Source organism: Postia placenta (assembly GCF_002117355.1).
Source record: "Postia placenta MAD-698-R-SB12 unplaced genomic scaffold POSPLAscaffold_7, whole genome shotgun sequence".
Classification (NCBI taxonomy): Eukaryota; Fungi; Basidiomycota; class Agaricomycetes; order Polyporales; family Adustoporiaceae; genus Rhodonia; species Rhodonia placenta.
The window spans coordinates 187482-210188 of NW_020169838.1; the positions used below are offsets into that span (position 1 = coordinate 187482).

The 22707-nt window shown below is 53.3% G+C and overlaps 8 protein-coding genes across 8 annotated transcripts; 5 read left to right on the forward strand and 3 right to left on the reverse strand.

Moving 5' to 3' along the window:
• Positions 1 to 594: 594 nt before the first annotated feature.
• Positions 595 to 2118, forward strand: POSPLADRAFT_1142371 (hypothetical protein; the record flags this gene model as incomplete). Its single annotated transcript, XM_024485412.1, has 3 exons — positions 595 to 1454; positions 1972 to 1973; positions 2045 to 2118. 3 exons carry the CDS (start codon positions 595 to 597, stop codon positions 2116 to 2118), a joined length of 936 nt encoding a protein of 311 aa, XP_024338754.1.
• Positions 2119 to 3929: 1811 nt separating this feature from the next.
• POSPLADRAFT_1046455 (hypothetical protein) lies at positions 3930 to 4169 on the forward strand (the record flags this gene model as incomplete). The annotated part of the gene is made up of 2 exons (XM_024479036.1): positions 3930 to 4065; positions 4120 to 4169. The coding sequence occupies 2 exons, from the start codon at positions 3930 to 3932 to the stop codon at positions 4167 to 4169; spliced, it is 186 nt and encodes a 61-aa protein (XP_024338755.1).
• A 680-nt stretch (positions 4170 to 4849) lies between these two features.
• Positions 4850 to 6390, forward strand: POSPLADRAFT_1046456 (hypothetical protein; the record flags this gene model as incomplete). The annotated part of the gene is made up of 2 exons (XM_024479037.1): positions 4850 to 4923; positions 5010 to 6390. The coding sequence occupies 2 exons, from the start codon at positions 4850 to 4852 to the stop codon at positions 6388 to 6390; spliced, it is 1455 nt and encodes a 484-aa protein (XP_024338756.1).
• A 2933-nt stretch (positions 6391 to 9323) lies between these two features.
• Positions 9324 to 10982, reverse strand: POSPLADRAFT_1046457 (hypothetical protein; the record flags this gene model as incomplete). The annotated part of the gene is made up of 8 exons (XM_024479038.1): positions 9324 to 9348; positions 9401 to 9525; positions 9581 to 9582; positions 9982 to 10262; positions 10333 to 10357; positions 10492 to 10519; positions 10703 to 10811; positions 10939 to 10982. 8 exons carry the CDS (start codon positions 10980 to 10982, stop codon positions 9324 to 9326), a joined length of 639 nt encoding a protein of 212 aa, XP_024338757.1.
• Positions 10983 to 11575: 593 nt separating this feature from the next.
• POSPLADRAFT_1143152 (hypothetical protein) lies at positions 11576 to 13827 on the forward strand (the record flags this gene model as incomplete). The annotated part of the gene is made up of 4 exons (XM_024485522.1): positions 11576 to 11802; positions 11881 to 11956; positions 12009 to 12302; positions 12352 to 13827. 4 exons carry the CDS (start codon positions 11576 to 11578, stop codon positions 13825 to 13827), a joined length of 2073 nt encoding a protein of 690 aa, XP_024338758.1.
• Positions 13828 to 15430: 1603 nt separating this feature from the next.
• On the forward strand, positions 15431 to 17244 carry POSPLADRAFT_1046459 (hypothetical protein; the record flags this gene model as incomplete). Its single annotated transcript, XM_024479039.1, has 4 exons — positions 15431 to 15520; positions 15575 to 15823; positions 15877 to 15988; positions 16235 to 17244. 4 exons carry the CDS (start codon positions 15431 to 15433, stop codon positions 17242 to 17244), a joined length of 1461 nt encoding a protein of 486 aa, XP_024338759.1.
• Positions 17245 to 18081: 837 nt separating this feature from the next.
• Positions 18082 to 18787, reverse strand: POSPLADRAFT_1033730 (hypothetical protein; the record flags this gene model as incomplete). The annotated part of the gene is made up of 5 exons (XM_024476956.1): positions 18082 to 18216; positions 18248 to 18399; positions 18466 to 18492; positions 18549 to 18671; positions 18754 to 18787. The coding sequence occupies 5 exons, from the start codon at positions 18785 to 18787 to the stop codon at positions 18082 to 18084; spliced, it is 471 nt and encodes a 156-aa protein (XP_024338760.1).
• A 1267-nt stretch (positions 18788 to 20054) lies between these two features.
• POSPLADRAFT_1039875 (hypothetical protein) lies at positions 20055 to 21245 on the reverse strand. The gene is made up of 7 exons (XM_024477610.1): positions 21062 to 21245; positions 20969 to 20994; positions 20790 to 20913; positions 20637 to 20710; positions 20553 to 20563; positions 20319 to 20497; positions 20055 to 20262 (listed from the first exon to the last, which is right to left on the reverse strand). Exons 1-7 carry the CDS (start codon positions 21211 to 21213, stop codon positions 20091 to 20093), a joined length of 738 nt encoding a protein of 245 aa, XP_024338761.1. The 5' UTR covers positions 21214 to 21245; the 3' UTR covers positions 20055 to 20090.
• Positions 21246 to 22707: the final 1462 nt, after the last annotated feature.

Here is a 22707-nt window from a genome sequence, read left to right on the forward strand (position 1 = left end):
CTGTCGTACCTTCTCTCCAAAAATAAACAAGATCCGGTCCCCCCTCGAGTTCAGAGCTCATAAGTCGAGTTCGCCCCGCGTCTAAGCCTCAACTGCGTCACTTCGTCCCTCGCTGCGTAACCTAGAAACCTCGTCCACTGCGTTTACTCGTCGATACCGTCTCGACGAACCTTTCGACTTCGGCTATTGTCGAAGAACTACGTTGCACCTCGAACCGCGTACTAAGCTAAGTCCCCCCCCCATCGAATCGTGTCTCTTCTCTCTACGATACATCGAAGAGCTCTGTCGAGCTTCGATCGTCTCCGCTAACCACCCACAGCCTCCGAGTAGCTTCGACGACGTGTCGAAGCCACCTCGTACCTTCCCCATCGTTCGTAGCCTTTTCCAAGGACGTTTCTCGTATTCACTCGAACCGCGGGACACCTTGCTGCTAACTCCCCTCTCACTAGACTATAATCCGTCTCTCTAGTCCCTCTAGGTCGCACCCAGGTTAGGGGTTAGGGTTTCGTAGGTCGTATCACCGGTAACGTCGGCAAGCTACATCCTCACCATACGGAGCTTGGCTCAACGTCAAGCTCCAGTCACCCAGCAGAAATGGAGGACGAGCACCAGGAACTTCATTTTCCACAGGAGCAGCAGTCTGTGAGACTGAGGGTACAGAGCGCTGAGCAAAATCTGGTGCGTGCAAGTGACTATACAGGCGTGGACGGAGCTATCGCAGAGTTCCACCAAGAGAGTTCACGTCAGCACGAGCAGGAGACAGGACACTCAATCGCTCATCGAGAGGTGGACGCCACTGCCGACGGCCCCCTTCCCGCCGCCATCGATCCGCGCGTCAGGTGGACCGACCGCTCCCACAACAACCGGCGGGCCCAACCAACTCGCAACTGCAAGTCCGCGAACGCTGTCGCAGAGCGCAAGGAACGCGGTGCGGACACGAGGGAAGGGAGGGCGGTGGTTGACGCAGGGAGCTCCAGAGGGACTGTTGGTCGGCCTGCACCTCCCCGCGAGCCGGCACATCTGTCGACAAGTAGGTCGGTCGAGCAGTGGGGACCCTTGCCTGCCGACACTCCCGGTAGTTCAACGTCCACCCATGCTTGTGCAATTTGTCAACACGTGCAGCCTCCCCGCGGCTGCAAGCGGAAGGCTCCCGCCTGCCATAATGCGGAGGACGGCACCGAGGGCGAGGAGCCAAGGGCGAAGCGGGTCAAGACAGCCGTTGCGAAGAAACCGATGGTGGTGCAGGTGAAGGCTGCCGCTGCGAAGAAGCCGAGGAAGAAGCAGGTCAAGGTTGCCTCGGCGAAGAAGCCGAGGGCAAAGCAGGTCAAGGCTGCCACTGCGAAGAAGTCCCAGCTTTTTTGCCCACATCCGGCCTGCAAAGCTACATTCGGACGCGACGGAGACCTCAGGTGGCATCACAGGGAGACCAGGTCATGTCCACTGTACACCGGCGAGTACGAGTCAATTTGCGCAGGATGCAGGAAAGGCTTCGCCAGGGAGTACTCCTGGCGCCGGCACATCGAGAATCCAGGCGCCTGCGAAAAGGAGAAGGCCGGGAGGGAGAAGGCCGAGAGGGAGAAGGCCGAGAGGGAGAAGGCCGAGAGGGAGAAGGCCGAGAGGGAGAAGGCCGAGAGGGAGAAGGCCGAGAGGGAGAAGGCCGAGAGGGAGAAGGCCGAGAGGGAGAAGGCCGAGAGGGAGAAGGCCGAGAGGGAGAAGGCCGAGAGGGAGAAGGCCGAGAGGGAGAAGGCCGAGAGGGAGAAGGCCGAGAGGGAGAAGGCCGAGAGGGAGAAGGCCGAGAGGGAGAAGGCCGAGAGGGAGAAGGCCGAGAGGGAGAAGGCCGAGAGGGAGAAGGCCGAGAGGGAGAAGGCCAAGAAAGAGAAGGCCAAGAAGGGGAAGCACCAGAGCGAGTAGGAGAAGAAGGGAAAGCGGAAGGGTGGTGATAGAAAGTGGTGAAGACGACCGTATATAGAGGTGTGTGAGTAACGGGTCTTGCAGCTCGGACGGAATATACTTACCTTGATTCGTTTCGAATCGACCTGCACAGGTCTCCGGTCTTGGCGGATCGACCTGTTTGTTTCCTTTAGCTGCCCTTTGTACCTGCGCTCGTCTGCGTTCTAGTGCTGCACAGTCTAGTCATATTCGTGCAAAACCGACATATTATTGGTTTCAACTGCCTTACACCCCCCTTTGTATTCAAATCGTATCAACGACCATTCTCTCGACTCTCAATGAACACAGCACCATGCACACGAAGGGTGACGGTCGGGGGACTGAATCCTTGCAGAGACGTGGGCGTCCGCTGAGAGCGTATCCCGGCGACACGGCCACGCTGTCTTTACGCTGCAAGTATATCAGTGTCTCGAAGACATGTTCGCAGAACGCAACGGTGAGTAGCTGACTCCCCCGTGGCTAACCCTGCGCCATTCGTGTGTCGCGGCGCACGCACATCCAATGGGATGGTCCCGAGACGCAGCGGTCAATCGGTCAATACAGTAGCGAGACTGTAAGACGTACGTGCGCGGCATTTCGATGAACGGCGTTGGATGATCGAATATGCATTCCATATCCGATGGGGTAGACTGGGAATCGTAAAGGACGGTGCGAAGCCCAAATAAGCTGAAAACGTACAATCTCACGTGCGCCGCAAGCCGTGTCTCTGTACCACAGCACGGCTGCTCTCAGTCACCCTGTGCACAGTAAGCAGATCCAGATGTGTACAGTGCGATGGAGTACACATCCTCGAGGTGCAATGTAGCCTGCATGGGTCGCAATAATGAAAGGGCGCACTGATTGAACATCAAGTGGCTCACCATAGTCTCCGTAGTGCTCCGGATGGTTATACCTGTGCGAACGAGACAATCGCGCGTAGACCGCCGCATAGGGTAGAGGAATCGGGCGAATCCAGCGTGATGCGCCGACAAGACAAACGATGCCCGTATCATGCAGCTGTTGCACAGAGCGACGAGACATCCATATCGATTGTCATGAATCACCGTGTTTATCGCATAACAAGGACATAGTCTCGAGGCCGAGGATTGTGAGTAAGCCGCTTGAGACGAAGCAGCAGAAGATAGGAAGACGTCGGTGGGAGCTGCAAGGTTTCCTCGTAAGGAAATCACATGAAACATACACAAACAACCATGGGCGCCTACGTTGTCGATGCGGCTTGCTCAGGTGTCGCCTGCTTCATGTTTGTTGCTGCTCAGCACCGACCATTGCCCGAAGACTCGTTCATATTCTTCTGGCTGAACTTGAGGATCACTGTCTCAGGAATTTTGCTTCAGGCCTCACATGAGATGTAGATTGAGCACCCATCTCTTTAGGATTTGAGCCCTGCTTACGACAACAATTTCGAACTATTGGATGCACAAGCATCGCACTGAAAGCAGGATCATCGCCCACTTACATCACTGCCGATACTTCCACTTGCAACTGGGCATGATTTGGCTGAGGAAGGAGACTGCGTTGTGGATGACGTGTATGTTCACTCCACGTTGGGTTCACTTCTATGATGCTGATTGTGACATAAACAAGGGCGAATGAAGCGCTGCGCGCCGCGCTATTAGTTGTCGGGGAGCGCCCACGGTTCCAACCTTGAGACTCAGCGGTGATGGCTTCTCCAACTCATCACATCGATCTCGAGAGTGTTCGAAGACGGGCTCACCATAAGCGTTCAGAGTCCCTGCATGAGGATGCCGGCGTAGCGGCCACGCGCTCTTTTTTGCGCTGTGTTCCCATGTCAGGCGAAGTCGACATCGACATCGTTGCGTATTCGTAAGACTCGCACACCTTATACCGGTTTGGAAACGTGGCTAGCTCCCGCAGGCGGTCTTCCTAATGCATCCTGGCTTCTTGTCGTACGCTCCTCGCCGTCCGTAGGTTCGCACGCTACCGATCCGCGTTCACAGTATCCATGCTCCTGGTGCGGTATGGAGGCGCCGTATAGCACGGTCGCAAATGGCCCACCCATGTCGATGCAATCTTCAAGACCGGGTATCGAATCTGTCCAATCAGCACACGACTACGACAAGGGTCATACAGGCGGAAGGAGTTGGGAGATATCAGGTGCTCTTCACTGTCGAAGCGCATTCGTTGGATGATCGCTGACGAGACTTATAGAGTATTTACCCCCTTCGGTTCTCGATATGTCCGCTGTGCAACACGATTGAAGTGACGGCCGTGCCCGCTGCGCAGGTAGATGTGCCCAACTTTCCCTCTGTACGGATCACGTTCGCTACTCAACGCCCCTTCTGCCACGTAGAAGCTATATGCGGAACTTTCAGTGACCCATACCTCATGACTAATTGACCTCACAGGCTGCGTTGTATCACTTGGTCCGATTGTAACGCAGATATTGGAATGCATTCCCTTTGAGTTTCACTGTGCAGTGGTTTCAGATCAGCTTGATTGTGGTGCGGGCTCGCGCCAGTAAAGGCGTGCTTCAAGGCAGTGACAAGGTCCCCTGAGCCTCGGTTTTCGAGAACATAAATTGGTCGATATTTTACGCCACAATAGTGAGCACAATGTGCTTCCTTCCTAATCCTATATACGTTGGGCCGCCTGGATAGCAAGGGCGCATCGTCAGCGGCGATAGAACTCATCGGCAATGCGGGATTCCAGCGAATCTGAGAGTCAGTATTGATGCACTAATATACATTAGAGAGATGGTAGTGAGGAGGACGGGTGTGCGTTGTACTCATGATAAAGGAAAGAGGCTAACGTCGTCAATCAACGTGACCGATGTTGGTGGGCGTCTGCAGGTTTTACCGCTGTGTAGCCCTGTCGCAGGCGACGGACCTCGAGACGCTTCAGCGTCTAACTGCCAAATTCACTGATCAAAAATGTAGATATGGCCAACAAGGGCCGCAAAGTGGTCAAACCATATCACTGCGGAACCTCTGCTGCTATAAGGCGCGCGTTGTCGTGAGTTGTTCCTCCGTCTATCCTCCGTAGTATATGCTGACAATGCGACTACACGACAACGCGATTCTTATTCAGCCCGACCTCAGCCACCACTCTGTCTCCGAGGATGCATTGCTAGAGCTCTGGCGAGAAAGCTCCCCTTACTGCGTTGAGGCTATCAAAGCAGATCAGCCCAGCTACTTTAGCTTCATCGATCAATGCATATTCTTTGCCGCGATTACCCCTTTACCATCACAAACCGCACTAGATACAGCTGAGGAAAAGGATCGCTCTGAAGACATAGCATCCATACATGCGAATCTGGCCCGGCTCGCAGCGATTACCTTCCCCACTTTACCATCACAAACCGCACTAGATACGGCTGAGGAAAAGGATCGCTCTGAAGACACAGCATCCATACAAGCGAATCTGGCCCGACTCGCACTAGATGAAGGACGAACACCTACTGAAAACGACAATCACGTCGACGCAGACCCCGGCCCACACATCAGCTCCCTCATAAATCACACCTCGCCCTACTCTGTTTCTAGAGACGATCTATGGTCGGAACCTCCACCTAGTGGGGAAGGTTGGTGGATCGAGTCCCAAAATCTCGCCGGCGCAAGCTCGTGCACTTTCGAAGACCAGACCACCCGCTACCCCCGCGATATCTTCGACCACCGCCGAGAGCCCATGCCCAGAGGTGCCGGCTCGCCTACTCTCGGTTTCGTCTTCTCTGTGCCAACGGACATGCCCGGTGAGGTCAGCATCGGCATCGCGCTGCGCAAGCCATGGCGCAGGCGTGGCTTCGCAACGCGCGCACTCACACTCTTCCTTCCAATCATCTTCGAAGAACTTGGCTATCACCGCGCGCAAGCGCTACTCCTCGATGCGCCTGAGCTCTCGGCTGCGCGCACACTCTTTATCTCCCTTGGATTCACCATCGAAGGTACGCACCGCCGGGCGCTGATGACGCCCGCGCTGCCGGGCTGGCGCAATGTCACGTACTTGGGCATGCTCGACACGGAGTGGGTGATGCGTCCGCGCGGAGGGGCACAGGATAAGATGGCGGCCCTGTGGGATGAGATGTTTGCGCGGCAACAGCACGAGCGGGAGCAGTTGCTGCAGTTGGAGGCGCGCCGGCAGGCGCCCCGCAAGACGGCGAGTATGGAGACAATCAGGGACAAGGACGCCGCGATATCGTCTGAGGCTGATGCTGTCGCGGCACTCTTCTCGGGAATCTTGGGCGATGGACGATCGGAGGTGGCGTCCTGCTGCTCATCTGCGGACCCATTCGCAAGCCCACCTTCCTCGCCCAAGTCGACATACTCTTGGAGCAACGCTGAGTCGGGCTCAGAGCTGTCTGCTCCTAACTCCCCGCTACTCAAAGGCAAGGGGAAGGCACGAGAGAGCATGCCATCTGACCTCGCTGGCGTCTCCGGAGAGGAATACGCCTCTGATTCCGGCTCAGGCTGGGATATGATCTGAGATTTCGTGTAGGATTTTGCCACGCCTAACAGAGGGGAGCAGTGTGTATTGTGAGTCACCTCCAACATCATTCAATGAGCACACCTTAGTCGAGACGAATCATATTGAAGTAATTTACCAACCTCTCGTGGCACTGCGATCGTCGAGTTACTTGTGTCTATCACGGTTGCAATCTCGGCGATGAATGAAAGGACTAACACATGATGTTATGCTTTCCAAGATGATACGAGGGCCTTTGCCCTTGTCCTTGAGCTGTCTGTTTTGTCATGTATCAATAAAGCGAAACTCTAGCTGACTGGACCTCTCACGCACCTTCAAGTAGCGACGCTCGTCGATTGTCTGTGGCATATACACCCGTTCCTCCTTGCATGTCGTTTGCTCATCCATTCAAGTTATTGGCCTAAGCGGGACTATCAGCTAGTCGTTGTCTTCCTTGAGAGGCGGGACCTGACCATACCAGAGTACTGCGCCTCCGAGCATAAACTACGTCCAATGAGCTATGCTTTGTAATGACTTATGTTATGCCATTATTAAATAGTCGGGGCTCAGCATTGGAACGCGGAAATGAAGGACACTCGGTGAACGCTGGCTTCATTCGCCAGCATGTGGATTTAGACGAGGAATTCAAGTACTCACGAACACTACATCTGCGTCCACGCCCACCGTGGTCTGGAGTAGTGATCATATTCTCCTGCATGAGCAACTAATTGTGGTGTTAGTTCATATGAGTTGTAGTTACGAACCAGACAATCTCCCATTGTATATAAAGTATAACAGTGTATCTAAGGATCGCAACGGCGTGTTATCGGCGCTTACACAGTGGAGCGCCAAGTGAAGATGGGCGTCTACTGTGAAGGGCGCTCAACAGCACATCCTGCTTCGGAGCTCTGTGTACTTACCGCTTGAAAAGGAAACCCAGGGACGGTACGGAACAGAATGGGAAAAACTCGCTTTTTTACTCAACAAATCATATATTTGTCAATTGACAAGCTGCAGAAGTGCACACGCGACAGTGTTTGAGCAGACTGAGAAGAGTCAACGTGATCGTCATTGAGAACTCCTGAAGAATAAAATACAGAATGGTGCGCGTAAAGTACGAACAAATTGATGCTTGATTTAACTACAGAAATATATGAAGCGCCATCACGAGATGCTACGATGTCCAGTATCACACACCTAGTGGTCAAAACCGGGAGGGTCACACCACGTCCCTCGAGACCAAGGTTATTTTCACAGTATCGTTGTGGGAGCCCAAACTTGTTGACGCCTATATGATGCTGACATAAACACAGGGATACCATTCTCCCATAGCGTCGCTGCGTCAATGCATCCGTCACATAGGATTACCAGGGTCATAACTTAAATCCGAATACAAGCTGGCGGTCTCAAATCCGTGGGACGTTATCTCTTTCTGCTGTTCGGCGCACCTCAAGAAAATACCACATTAGATGCTCAACGATCATTCCTCATTCACTGGGCTTCCACTGCCGTGACCATGCCGTTGTCTATCATCCTGCGGTCCCAGATAAGAGGACAGTCGTACTTATATCAGTACGTCAATGCAAAACCACAACCCTCGGTCACGCTGGCAATCTATCGTCGACATTCAACCGCCATGACATAAATCAGCCCACCCCGCTTCCTGGTGTGCGCGGAAATACCACAATTCAGTCCTTGGGCGCAGATTCTAACCTGGGCTCAGCCTCGCGGCGCTGCCGCCCGACATCGAGATACACTGGGCGCTCCGGGTTTATCAAAAGGATGATCGAGCAATAGATGAATATGAAGCGGCTATGCAACGTGCACCGGATCGTAAACAGGCATTGAGGTGACCAGCACGGGGCAGTCGGAGCTATATATTCTCCGCGGCATACATCCACCCCTCGAGAGAATTGACGTCCAGAACGAGACGAAATCGTCGCGATATCGTTGTATTACCCCTACATAATACCATGGCAGCCCTGGCTAGGGGAGAAGCCTAGAGACTCCAAAGTAGCGCTTGACGGTAGTCAAACTGTCCCACATGCTTGATAGTGTGCCCCATAGCCACGAATATGCAGTGGGACTTCATCGTTGCTTTGGACGCGTGTCGCATGCGGGCGGCGGTTCCCCGACTCTCAGCGGATGGAACCAATGAGTGTCCATATATGAGTGGAAAGCGCTCAGTGGTACGCCAAACATCCTCGCGGGTAGACATGATCGCGATGCAAAATCACGTCCTCCCCATACTTGGCAGCTCCGAGCCGTGGCCACTGTTGGACAGTCCAGGCGCAGTGCAGGCGTATCATGATACCCGAGACACTGATGGGCTCCAAGAGTCTACCGGGCGCAAGAACACTCTTATTGGGTGATGTCGCCGGCAAGGACCCCGCGTACGTAACGTACAACGCTTCTATCATTCAAATGATCAGTGATCAGCGCTCGGCCAAACGAAGTGAATTATCCAGGGGCTGTAGATGAGCACACGCGGGAGGGGGCATTTCAAATGCACTGATGTCCAGCCCTCAGAATGATCGCGATTTTGACAGTTGAACGTTCACTCGTCGAGTAACAAATCATGTCCGGCCGTGATCGGATGAGCGTAGTGCCCTTGACAACTACTGGGATTTATGCTCTGAAGGCACATTACTTCGGCGAATACAAGGGCCAATATATGTACTCGTTCACGCATTCGACCGAGCCAGCAACGCGATTTACGGAGACGAGACATGATTGCCAGCTGAAGCAGGCGCTGTTGACTATGAAAAAAGTACATCCAATAATGTTGCGAGCATGCCTCAGGCAAGCTGAGCGGCCTAAGTCGTTGCGTGGAGCGTTTGTGTGTTTATCGAACAGAAGGGTAATGTATCTATTACCTATACTTCCTTGTTGGAAGTTGGCCATAAGCATGTTTACTTGTGGAAGAAAGATATGATTGCAAGCTATGACTCAGCCTAGTCCACGGAATCAAATAGGACGCTACCTTCCGCACCATCAGTCAACGATGTATATATTGAGTACGGGAGATCACCCAATGAGATAACTGCGGAGACATCTGCCACTTGTAGAGTTTATCCGGCGGGTCACAAGAGTCTGACTAGAGATCTTCGTTATACGTGGTGACGCAGCGTGGGAGTGGAGTGATGCGTCCCAAGTCTTGATAGCGTGCATGAAGTGATTATAAAGCTAGTTCAGCGTAGATGGGACTGACATCTTTGGAGGTAGCAGCTCATGGAAATGGCTATTTGTCCTAGAGTAACAAGGCTGTCATCGGAATAGGGAAGGCGTACAAGGTATAAAGCATCTTCCGTTTCAGCCGTGCTGACCGCTATCCTTCTATGGATCCTGTAATTAGTCGTCTGATTTGGGAGTCACAGGTAGACCCATTCGAAGTGAGTTCAAATTCCCTCAATCGTTTCCAGAGTCGGAAAGTGAAGCAGCTCACCAAGTCGAGCAACAGATGCTGGGCGCTGTAGGAGACTCCCGTGTATTTGAGAGGGACATACCGTTATACTGTAGTGAGGATGTGGGACGGCGGTTTCCCAGCTCATAGCGCAAGAGGTTGGTTGCACATGGTAAAACGAATCAGGCTGACATTGGCGTACAACGGACCCTGCAGCCCCCCCCCCCCAGGCTCAGGCGAGAGGATGATGAGATAATGTATGACGAATGTGTATTTTTGTAGCTTGGGGAGAGGATAAGGCCTAGCGGTATCTGGGGCAGCATGGGGGACGTTTCCGCCAGGACGCAGACCGAGACTCATGATTATGGCAACGCCTGAGGCGGTCCAGTGCTGATGTGCTATAATAGCACATGCGGAAACAGGGTACAAACGATGTGATGTAAATGGGGTGACTTTCCCAATGAAGTGCCCTGTGTCCGGTTCAGGCGGCCTACGGGCGGTGTTCGTGGGTGCGCAGTAGGCCGGATGAAGAAGGGGCGCATGAGGGCAGTGTCACACACGAGGTCCAAATCTCGCGGTTTTCACCTGGGATCGACAAATATGGATGATAAGCAGACCATAAAAGGTGTGTCGTGGGTCCCTGTGGGTCCGCACTAATGTCACGGGTCGACAAAGGGCATGTCAGCCGCATTGCATTGAGCATCACACGGCAAACGTACCCTGTTCTCTCTGGAACCCTTTGTACATCTGATCATATCGTGTGGGAGGGTAGGCAGGTTTTGAGGTAGCCACAGTGCATTGCAACTTGACGGCGCTTTCTGTGAGACCCGTGCACCTGCGCCAGACTCATGCTACTCTCGGCGTTGATATCCTGTGCGCCAACGCGTCCCTGAGACGAGACGGCGTATCCGAGAGACAACAGATACCCACATTTATTTTCTGGTGCTGTCGTCGCTGCTCGGGTCTGGGATGATGGAATGTATCCTGCTCCAATGCCTGCTGTGGATATGTGCCGTGAGCGCTGAGGCCAACGGACAAACTAACCAAATGGAGAGCGGAATACAGCCCTCATGTGCGAGCTTTGGAGAGAAGACCATCTGTCTCGGTGTCTTGCCGCGAACAATGGGCGGACAGCCGACGTCGATCGAACAGCAATTTGTTCCCACGATCGCAATCGGTCGGACTCCCGTAGCGGGTACGCTTCGGGCATAGTGACTCCCCCCAAGCGGAAACATTGGACAAGTAGAACATTACCAGAAATCAGTGAGGTCCAAAGACACAAGGCGACCGGTTGTCAAACATAATCGCAAACAGAATGGCGGCATAAGGCAGCATGGCACTACTTTACATTTCAAGAAGGTGGATAAGGCCGTGAGCTTGGGCCGTTGGGGTAACCGAGTAGCATTGTGGACAATAGACACATAAATCGGTGTGCCATGCTGAATGCCAGGACGTTGCTACGTTGTTGGCGGTTGAGAATGCTATGGCCGTCTGATCAGTCGGTGAGCCGGCTGTCCTTGTCTTTGAGGCTGTTGTTCTGACGGGACGGCGTACACCGGCATGCTCATTTCGTGCGCCGATTGTGATCAGCTATCTGAGATCGATCTCGGTCAGAAGAATCTTACCACTCCGAACCGTGTTCTAGGTCCGATGTCCGATTTGGGCATTCAATAACATACGGGCCTTGAGGCGACAAGAAAGCCGCGCGACGGGCGCTGTGGACCTACAGCCGTTCGCGCTTTAAGCAACGATTGCAGCACTTGATCCCCCGAATACTTCCCTCCCCCTGCCATTACATCCCACATGAGTGCTCTAGAACAGAAGATTCTCGGGGACATCGTAGACTCCCTCCTGGACTCTTGCTCTGAGCTCGACAGTACCGTCTCAGCTGCCTCGATGCTCACCCATGACGCCGTTTATGTCTTACCTCGCACTTGTGACCCTACGTTCCCGGATGGCGCCGCTAGGTTGGGTTACCGCTTCACTGTCAAAGCGACCAGCACCGCTGTACGAAGGATCCTAAACATGCCGTGAGTGGTGTTGACCGTTGACTCGCATCCAGACTCACGCAGTGTCGACAGCTCCGTACAGACGACAGTGTATGCCAGTGGATACCTTCGAGTTCCAGTCCTCGATACCTTTGCCGACCTGAAGATGGCAAGGTTTCACTCTGCCGCACTTGTGGTGGGTAGGACCGATCATGCGACGTGATCGAGGTGTTGATCGGCTGGTATAGCGGCAAGAGCAGGTCCTCGTGATGTGGTCCGAGAGGGAGCACGACATCATCGACGACTTCCGAGACGTAGAACATCAGCTCCGTCACTTTGCGCGGACGTGTACTTGCGGTGATGTGTCGACATCGCCATCGCACGGTATCAAAGGGGCAGCAAGTACCCCGACGGGTCTTCAGTCGCCGGAGCTTGGATCATCCTTCATGTCGTTTGATGTGGAGAGCTCCAAACAGACGGAATACAAAGGTCTGCTTGGCGCGCCGGACGCTACAAGCTTCTTGCTGGAGGACTACATGCAGGTATGTCGAGTAGTTCATGATAACGAACAACGTACATACCTTCATGTAGCCATCTACGCTACCCGCCACAATATGCCCAATACAAACCCTCCTCGACCCTGGGTTGCCGTTCTGGGACGGCACCACATGGAGGCGCTACACTGATCCATCCTCTGCGACCACATCAACATTAGGATTGACATTGGACTGGACCGGCACTCCGGCACTCACCAACGCGTCGACAGCTTCGACAGCCCGAAGTTTACCAGAAGTCGACAGCGATGGCGTTGCTGAGGTGTTGTCCAGCGACGCAGAGGTCGGGGAGCCGGCCCCATTAGAACCACACCAGTCAACATCGCCCAAGTCAATCACCTCCGTCACCTCCGTCACTACAACGCCGCCGCTCGCGAACTCGCCAATCGAGGTCTTGAAGGGCAAGCGCAGTCGGCCTCAGGTCCCAGGCTCCTCACCCACCACACGCGAGTTGTGCTCGCTGATGCCCGCCGCGCCGACACCTGCGTCGCGCTCCCGTCCATTCGCTGGTCCATCGAGGTTGCGTAACCCTTCTCCAGCGTCCACAGTAGCTGAAGGCAGCGACACCGAGGCTGCGTCGGTGTCCACGTCCAGAGCACGCCCATCACGCGTGCCGCCCGTGTTCCCCGCTCATCTGCTCCTGGCAGATAAGAAACAGGAATGCAGGCTGCATGAAGACGGTGGCCTCTTCGACGAGGACATAGACGGAAGCAAGGGTGACGATGACGACGGCGACGATGGTGCAGACGAGGGTTGTGTGAGCGGTGCCAAAAGGTCTCGGACTAAGCGTGCGAGGTCGACAAGTCCCTCAGCCACTCGTTCTCGTGGGCCAACGTCGCGCGACACCAAGGCAAGAAAGACAGCGCATCCTCAGGGGCCTGGCACGTCCCGATCCCACCGACACGCCCGTCTAAGTGACGATGATCACGCAGCTGACAGTCTCGACGACGACGGGAGTACCTATGGCGGCGAGTCCAGTCGTTCTCCCCGAAAGAGCAACCCGCGAGCTCAGCCGCCACGAGAGCAGAAGCGCAAGGCCTCTGACGACGAATACCTCGACGATGCGCTGCCCGCCAAGAAAAGCAAGCGAGGGCACAAGAAGACTCGGAGTACCAAGGCGACGAAAAAGTACGCATGCACGCGCCCAGGATGCACCAGAACCTACACTCGGAGAGGTGACATGAAACGCCACCGAGATGGTTGCGGCAAGAAGCCCAAGCCGGCGTACTTCTGCGACACTTGCGGGAAGGGCTTCCTTCGCAAGGATGCGATGATGCGGCACAGCAGGAGCGAGAACGGATGCAACAAGTATCGGCGCAGGCTGAAGAAGCAGGCGTCGAAGCGTAAGCGAGCGGGGCTTCGGGACGACGACGAGGTTGGCACCAGCAGCGTTGCAAGTGGGAGTCGAGGCGGTAGTAGTCGACAAGTGGTCGATTGGGACGAGATCGAAGATGACGACAGCGAGACCGACAGCGAGACCGACAGCGACACTGACACGGAGGACGAGGACTAGGACAATCCTGCAGACGAGGATGAATGAGCATGCACGAATAGTTGTTTCATCTCCGCGTTGCATCATCTATGCCTTGGTCTTGATCACTGGGTCCACGATGTCTACATCGCTGCCTACCTCTCTGCCCTTGTTTCTGGCTGGACTGTTTGCGCGCTGGTATACCTTACATACATCACCATCGATACCCCATTGCTTCCGCATGCAATAGTACACTACAGGGACATTGCCCTTCTTCATTTGCTCCGCATACATTCCTAGGTGTCAAAAGGCGTCTTCAATACGTTGGCTCGTGCGCTGGAAGTGAGCCTCGCACTGGTTTCATTGTTCTCGCCCAAGCCGACCTCACGCTTGAATGACATCATGTCATGCGCACATTGCACAAGACCCGTCCGGGGGTGCTGCAGAGGGAGGCTCAGAAGCCGGGTGGCATCGTGAGCATTCGAGAATACGAACGGGCGTTCTCCCGTGCTTCACGGACTGCTTAGCCGATGGAGCGAAGATCCACACGGCCAACGCCGATTATACATACCCTCAGGAGTGCACGCAATAACGGGCGCTGGCACAAAGGACGCACTCTAGGCATAGCTACAAAGAGAAGCGGGTGTGCTTCTCAACAGCGCTGGGATATGAGGACTAACGCAGTCCATAACGCCCGCGGCTCGCCGCACTCCCACAGGAAGTTGTACACATTGCCACTCGGCAGAACATAGCGCACCACGGGGGATGTCCTACGGGAATCAGGAAACAATCACAGGATCAGTTAGAGAGGAATACGCACTGGTCGTGATAATGCGAGGCCGAATACAACGTGGCACACTGGCGTTGCGAAACCATCGGCATAAGAAATCAAGCATCCCATCGTGGTATGATCGGGCATGCAGGCCAACGCGATCAAGCGTCAAGGTGGCGTGTACAACTCATGCAGCTGGAAAGGACCGGTCGCTGCCAATATAGCAGGTCGGCACTAGTACGCGCGCGTCCGCGGCCGGGTACCCTCGGTCTCGAGGCTGTGCGAGAACCAAGTAGGCTGCGTACCTGGCCAAGCTGTGATGGCACATGAATGCCTGCAACTTTTGACAGAGGGGCAGCAAGTGCGCACAACAGCGTGTTTGCTAACGGCAAGGCAATGTCACAGTTAGAAGAATCGAGGTCCCCACTTGTCTAGACTGTCCTTGTCCTCGATTAGAGAAGAGCTGCCATCGTACACGATTGCTATTTGGCAACACCTTCAAGGACCCTACGGTCATGATATAAGTCGACGATGAGACGGTGAGCAAACGTAGAAGACTTACCACGCGGAATCACTGCGCAGAGCGGTCCACGTGGAAATTCGGCTTCCTCCGCTGTGAGTGGCGGCGAGTGGCGACGCGCCACGCTCTTCCTCGCTCTTCCAACTTGTACTTTCCGACGACAAGCTTGAGACTGGATCAACAAGCTTATACTTCATCTACATAATACTTCTCAGCTTGTGCTTGTTCTTTAGGCTACAGTGCTGCTCTGCTGTTTGACTGAACCTCATACTCAGGGCTGGCTGGCGAGCATCTATCTGATACGATCAAGCCGCTCCACGACCTCCACAGTGCCTGCATTGTCTTCAGACCTCATGGGACTGCTTTACTCCGGTGGAAAGCAATTCAGGAAGCTTCGTGCTCCGCTTCGATATCCTGCCGCGTCGGACTGCGTCTCGAACCCAGTAAGCCACGTTCTGTCTCATGCACCGTCTCGCAAGGGACTAAACCAACCGCAGGTAGAAAGCGCATCCCGTCGTGCACTTCGTATAGATGAAATACTTCGCATGGTTGTTGCTTTCCTCCATGGACATCCGAAGAAGCCAGACACATGCTCGGTCCTCCAATTCGCAGTAACATGCAGCACATTCCTTGAGCCTTCACTATCTATTCTATGGGAAACGCAACATGGCCTGGACAACATACTAAGGCTCCTTCCGTGCGACACCTGGCGCGACACTGCGACTCCAGATGGAAAGAAAATCCTAGTAAGATGAAGACCGCATTCCAGAGTTTTCAGGCTAACAATTTTCCGATGCAGGAGCTTGTCACAGATGTGCCACTGAACGCCCATCTGCCACGCTTCGTGGCCTATACATCCTTTGTCAAGAACCTCTTCTGGAGAAAGGAGGACGAAGAGCGTCTCGGCATAGGTATGCGATTCTGGCTGTCTACTCTTGCGCAGTCATCGGCAATGCTGCTTCCCTCGCTGCGGAAGATTTTTTGGCTCAATGGTACGAGCAACTCGGTTCATTGCCTCATTCCGTTGCTGGCACAGAGCCTCTGTGAACTGGTGATTGAAGCGGACTCTGGCGATTTTACTGGTGTACTTGCCGTGGCTCAACAACGCTGTCAGTCTCTCCGCCTAATGGGCCTTCGCGACAATACTACGCCGACAGCTTCCTTGACACAGTTCCTCAATCCTCCTGGCCGGTTCAACCTCACCACATTCTCGTCAACAATGGAGATCGATGGCGAAGGAGTTCTCCTACTCGCACAGATGCACAATCTAAAAGCTTTGGAGCTCAGTCTAAATTGTAAATCGCTCGCCGGAGTCAAATTCCAATCTGACTCCTTCCCCTCGCTGGAAGTCCTCAATCTCAGTCTAGATGAGATGGACGAGTCGACGCTGAGACTTTTCAAGTCCATCCCTTCGACTGTGCTCGTTGGCATCCAGTTGCTGGTGGACAGCGACTATACTATCGATACGGTCTATGCTCACCTTGTCGTCCTGGCACGTTTTCCTCTCAAATTCTTCAAGCTCAGTCTAGATTCACAATCCTTCGACGACGATGATGAATTCCCTGGAGATAAAATCGTGCCATGCCATATCCTGAAGACTTTGCTAAAGACACCTACTATCATGTTCATCCAGCTCGACGCTCCGTGCTTATGGCTAGATGAGGATACTCTTCAAGATATGCACGATGCTTGGCCGCGTCTTCTATTCTTGTCTCTCATAGCTGATTTAGAAGTTACAGTGTACACGTCGATCTCCGACCCATCAACGCCACTCGCTCAAGCGACTGTTTCTCTCCAGTGCGTAGCCCTACACGTAGACTACCGCAACCTGCGTCGTCTTCTCAATGAGAAGTCTTTCCCGAACGGCCACATCCTTGAGCTTCATACCCATTCCCAGACGGAAGTTGCTCGCGCTGTGGCCGTTGCGCAACATATGCATGCTACCTTCCCCCAACTGCGGCTAGTGGACCCAAATAATCCGAACACTGGCCCCTGGAACGAGATCAGTCGCACGCTGCCAGGTCATTGCGACTCTTACCTTGTGAAGTTCGGCGGTTTATCACTTGCCGACGTACTCCCGACGCCAGAAGATGACGACCGCGCCTACGATGAGGAGACAGGGATTATCCGCATCATGTACAACCCCCGGCTATCGGTTTCGGGGTGAAAGGCCCCTCTGGTGATGCAGCGATGCGTGTGGAAGCCTGCGCACTTTCTGACACTGCGCGCTTGTCAAATGCTCTTCGATAGTGGACGACCCTCAACATCTCGCGCCATAGTAGCCGTAGTCGTTCTTAGTTTCATATTCCTTCTCATTTGCGCGCAAGGTCTGAGCTCGCACTTGCGCTCCCTTAGGAATCAGACAACGTTTATATAGTAAATTATGCTTGCCTACCAGCTAGATCGTTCGTTCGACTCGTTTATAGACCCGATATATATGTTGTACTTACAGATAGCGCAATGAGAATGCTCTCTTAGCCAACGGACCAAAACGCACTGCTCATATAGTCGTCCGATTTGACGGCAAGCCGCTTATCCCAATATCAGATGGCATACGGCTGTAAGAAATAAATGCTTTGCATACATTCAGCCTCTCGGCCCCTCTCCAAATGCGACGTTCTGGCAACGACAGATCGGAAAAATTGGCTGATGCTTGTATTTTAGGGAAGTCGTCGGAGATCGGTGTTGAAACGCGCTGACCCGCGCGGTCAGGAACGAGCTCGCAAGCTCGGGCGCGCGAGTAGCCGGGGGCCGGAGGCCCCTATTGTAGTATATAACGACCCTGCGCGATGTACGTACCGCACGCGATTGTCCCTTACGGGCATCGCTAGCTCGTGGACAAACGCGCTCGCCGCGCCATCGCACCGGTTGTTCCAACAATCGGCCTACAAGATATTGAGATGGCGACTCGTCCTCGTAATCCAAGGCTGATTTCTCTGTATTCACGCTACTTGTGGCTTATTGATCAGCGAAGGTCAGATTTGAAGTAGACGTAAACCGAGCCCTAAGGCCGAACACTACGGTGAATTGCGTAGATTATTGCAACAGCCGGATATGGTATATTCAAGGGAAGACTGAGTTCCTTCGTTTTATCGAAGCAGAAGAACCCAAAGACAGGCACAGGGGAAGAATACACCATCTGAAGGGCGATTGTATGATTTTCCGCGCACAATGAGGATGCGACGCTCGGCGGCCTGCCTCCCGCGAGCATGGAGCAAGCCACTGGCGTGCAGAGTACCGCCCTTCCTGACCATCAAGGGCGCCGGCGATACGACTTCGAAATGACTGTACGCTGCTTTCAACAAGCTCGGTAAATGTTTGCCTATTCGGTGCACTTCCAGGTCAAGTCATATAACATCGGAGTGGCAAATCTCAGCCAGAAGCTCACCGGTAGCAGTCCGGGCTAGCTGCGGGCCTGACAAAGCCGTAATAGTCCACTATGTAATCGTTGAGGCAGACTTCGAGACGCACAACAGGGCAGTGATGGACCACTGTACAATGGAACAATTGCGTTGAGCAGGGCTGGGTAGATCCTAAGCACCATCTCCGCTCTGGCTGTAGCCGGATCACCAGTCCCAATCCTGGCCGTCTTTACTATACGCGTGTTTTGTGCAGTGGAGTATGCTTTTCATTTTGGACAGCGGGGATGTAAAGCGGACATCGGACATCGGAGTACTACTCGGCTCCTCGAGCAGTGACGATACAGACATGCCGAGAATATAGCATGACTGTTATAAACCACTTCCGTCTGAAGTCAGTTAAATCTCGGCTGTTACTTATACATCTCAGTCGTGTCTCTGCACAGGATGTACCATGAGCAATCCTGATCATTTGCTCACCTTTTTGATTTAGTCCACTTCCGAAATCTGCACGATTTCAAAATGGCTCTTATCCGTGGTTCTGCATTCTTGCTAATGATAACGTTATCGAGCCAGCTCAATCCTCCATTCTAGGCGGCGGAACAAAGAAGAGCATATGTGAAGGTAATCGACCCTGTACGCAACGACCCCGACTGGTGAGACTACGCGGACCACATAAAATCTATTCTGTGGACACTAGATCCTCCCACAGATCTACCCTGCGCAGATGTTCCGCAGGGTGTCGGAGCGCTCTTCGTGAGTTCCCATAGACCCCAATGCGTCCAGAGATTCCTGAGTCGAGTCAGATCTGCCCTATCAAGCGAGCGGTGATCCCGCAGGGCGAAGGTTGGACCACACGGACGGTGCCGATCAACCAGGCCAATAGAGGAAGGCGCATGAGACGTGGGTTAGAAAGCACGAATGTACGGCGATGAGTTTGTGATTCGTATCGGAGCGCAATGGGCATGTACCGCCCACCAGCGCCCATACAACAGATCGTCACTAACATCTGTAGAGTTGGCGCTGTCGGCCACGGGTCACACACATCGTAGCTACGTTCCCACAGGAAGGCACGCACATAAAGGCTCCGCGAAGACGCGAAGCAATGATCAGCCACCGGTGAGAAGATACAAGCAACTGAAGGCAACGCGCGGTATGCATGAGAGGCCGGCGCTATACCTGTCCCTGAGCATTCGCAGGTGGTGATCATGCGTCAGTTTTCAGAATATTCTGTTGACTGGGACAGGCTAATGCCCGGATTGGATGGACCTCATTAAATTTCGAATCCCCACCATGCGCAGCCGCAGGAATATATCCCTCGATGTGCGAAGGACGTACCTTGCCCGGCACAAAATCTTGTATGTACGACATGCCGAGGCATTGTTCACGGGGAAACGAGACATCATCGCCCAATTTCATGGCTAGCATCTGCTCGCAAATTGAGGCGGATTCTAGCGAGATTTCTCTCCAACGACTTGGCATCACAGATTGTGCATTGATACTGAGGCCATCTCACACAGTGAAGCCCTTTAAGCTTTGGTATAGCACACACAGTTCAACGTTTCCGTTGTTGCTCGTACCAATGTAGAACATAACATGTACAGCCGGCGCGAGAAGGCACATCGACTCCTCTCTGCTTGATAGCTGACGTGATCTACGACATGCTTTCCACGACGGCTGCAAGATCACTCAAGCTGTGAACGATTTTGAGCGGACCGGTGCCGTTCAGAGGGAGCGGGAGCTGATCTGTCCAGCCCTTCGCAGCTCGGTCGACCCAAAACGCACCAAGCCCTGCCGCACGGGCCCCGGTCACGTCAAACGGATTCCTATGGTATGGCATACGTCTCATGAAATCAAAATTTCATCAGGGTACGGCACATACCCGCTGACAAGCCAAATGTCGGCTCGGTCGCCATCCGAGGAAGAGAGACTTTTGACCTTGTTGGCAAGGCCGTCGTAAACCTCAGTTGCTGGCTTGTAACGTTTAACTTCATCGACGAGGTACAACGGGAGAGGGAGGAGTGCTTGCGGCAAGGATGCATGAAGGGCCGTGGATACCATCTATGGGATGTCAGCGAGTGAAATAAATGTACACGGGCTGTAGGAACGAACATACCTTTTCAGTGCCTGCAAACAGGTCAATAAAATCATCATTCTACAAGATAATAGAGCAGAAGGTGATCCGGCACCAGAAGCTCACCGTTACTGAAAATCATTAGTTCGACATTTTCCAGGCGGTTCAGCTCCTCGAGTGCCTGTACAGCATCTCCATATCTGAAATAAAATTCACCGCAAAGATATGAACAGTGACCAAGATCAGCGCTCGTGCAGAGGCACTGCGGAGTGGACATACGGAGAGAGATGATTATATTCGTTCATCAACATCTCGATTGTATCATCCGAAAGAGCTAGTCCAGTCTCAGCAGAAGCATGCTTGAGGCTGTTCCTTGTGACGACATCAAAAGGCTCATAGAAACCTGAATGGCGTGCGTCAGCGTGAGCGGTGCAAGTGCACTTTCGGTCCTCATCAACCTATGGAGTTGAGCCGCCACGTATACCTGGAATGAAATCAAGGAAAGCTTATAGCTTTTGATTGTTGACCAGTTGACTGGGTGGCGTACGCACTCAAGTTGATACCTCCGCCACATTTGGCTGAGTTGAGTCGCGGTTTCGTCAGAGCATTGCATGTGCGTCCTGATCCCGGAAGTGATGTTCCCAGTATCCAGAATCGTTCCGTAGATGTCCAGCGCGAGGACAAGCTTTCTGTGGTCTGTCATAGTGGTACACGAGGTACGGTTACAGGAGAAGCTATTTGAATATTATGCGCGTATGCTCTGAGGAGTTGTTGGAATACCTTCTCCCGAGATCCCGAAGAGTCCCCGCACGTCATTGCGGCGTCAGCCGCCCGCTGCCAGCACTTTTGGCTTATGCAAAACATGAATCGCCCCGGTCCCGTACGACCTCATTATATATTTTCCTGAGAGCTCGACAGATGTGGCAGTGAGGAAAACATGTAGCGCAAGCAAACGGAAGGGATATGGAGTGGTGAACAAATGCGGCGCAAAGAGTGTCCCCGGCAGCCGCCGAACTCAATTATGCAGACTCGAGCTGCTCACCAGCGGCCATTTATGATCCATTCCGCCAAGCGAAGAATTCATAACTCAGCACATGTACTGCCAAGCTTAGTCGAGATGTAGAATCCGTTGTTTTCCTCGATCTTACTCGATTTTTAGGGTCGATAGTATGGCACACGTCGAATCATGAGCTCAATTTGTCCTTTACATGTCCGGAATTTGAGCTCAAGGCGAGAGTCATCATCATAGACCTCAAGCCTGAGGCCTGAAACCCTGAAAGCCCCACCTCATATATCGTGTTGTGAGACCGCTCCGCCAATACAGAGCGTAGCCGCGACGTACTCGCGGTCTCTGCGATTGGCTAATGTTCACGGCAGCGGACACCATTCTCTCATCGGAGGCGATATTGAGTTATATATCTGCACGATGCGAATGTGAATGACATGTACTGCATAAAAGGATGGCTGGGTGTAAGATTGGTTGAGGTGAGCGTTAAGCTATCCTTAGCGCGTCTACATGGGGAGGTCGCGATCTAGTCTCTGGAGAGCAAATAACTTTCTCCAGACGTACCATCCCCACCCGCTACCAGGGGTGCCTGTGTGATTTTTAAGAGACACTGAGATTCGACTATAATCTGAGCATTGTCGTTCCGAGAGAAGAGTCAAATGCTGTTTAAGTGGAGGGCACGGATCACGTACGAAACTTCTCATTTCATTATATAACCCAAGAAGCTAGATATAAGCAATACCACTTGCGGTGGCGCATCCAATGAATGTTGTGACGTGGACTGTTTGCACGTTTGATGGATCTTGATGTAAGGCAGAAACCATCGAATACAGGTGCAAGCGTTTGTGAGAAGTCTGAAAACTGCCAAACGATTGATCGTAGCACTAGCCATAGTTGCCAAAATCTGAGTATGCGAGCACCTGTGCAACTTTGAGAGCTAGAACCATTCATTCGAACCCCACGCTCCAGAATGATTTCTCATGGACCACGAACTAGTCTCTATTCTGAGTGGCGTTGATACTGGGGCATCAACGCAGATATTACTGCGCATGGCCCTAATTCTAAGGCGGCTCGGTGGCGTCGCAATCCTGTGATCCGAGATGGATGTACACAGTCGCGCAATACGATATGGAGTGGTGGGGGCTACTAGATAGATAAGCCAATGAGAGGACGTGTACAGTCATCTTCCCG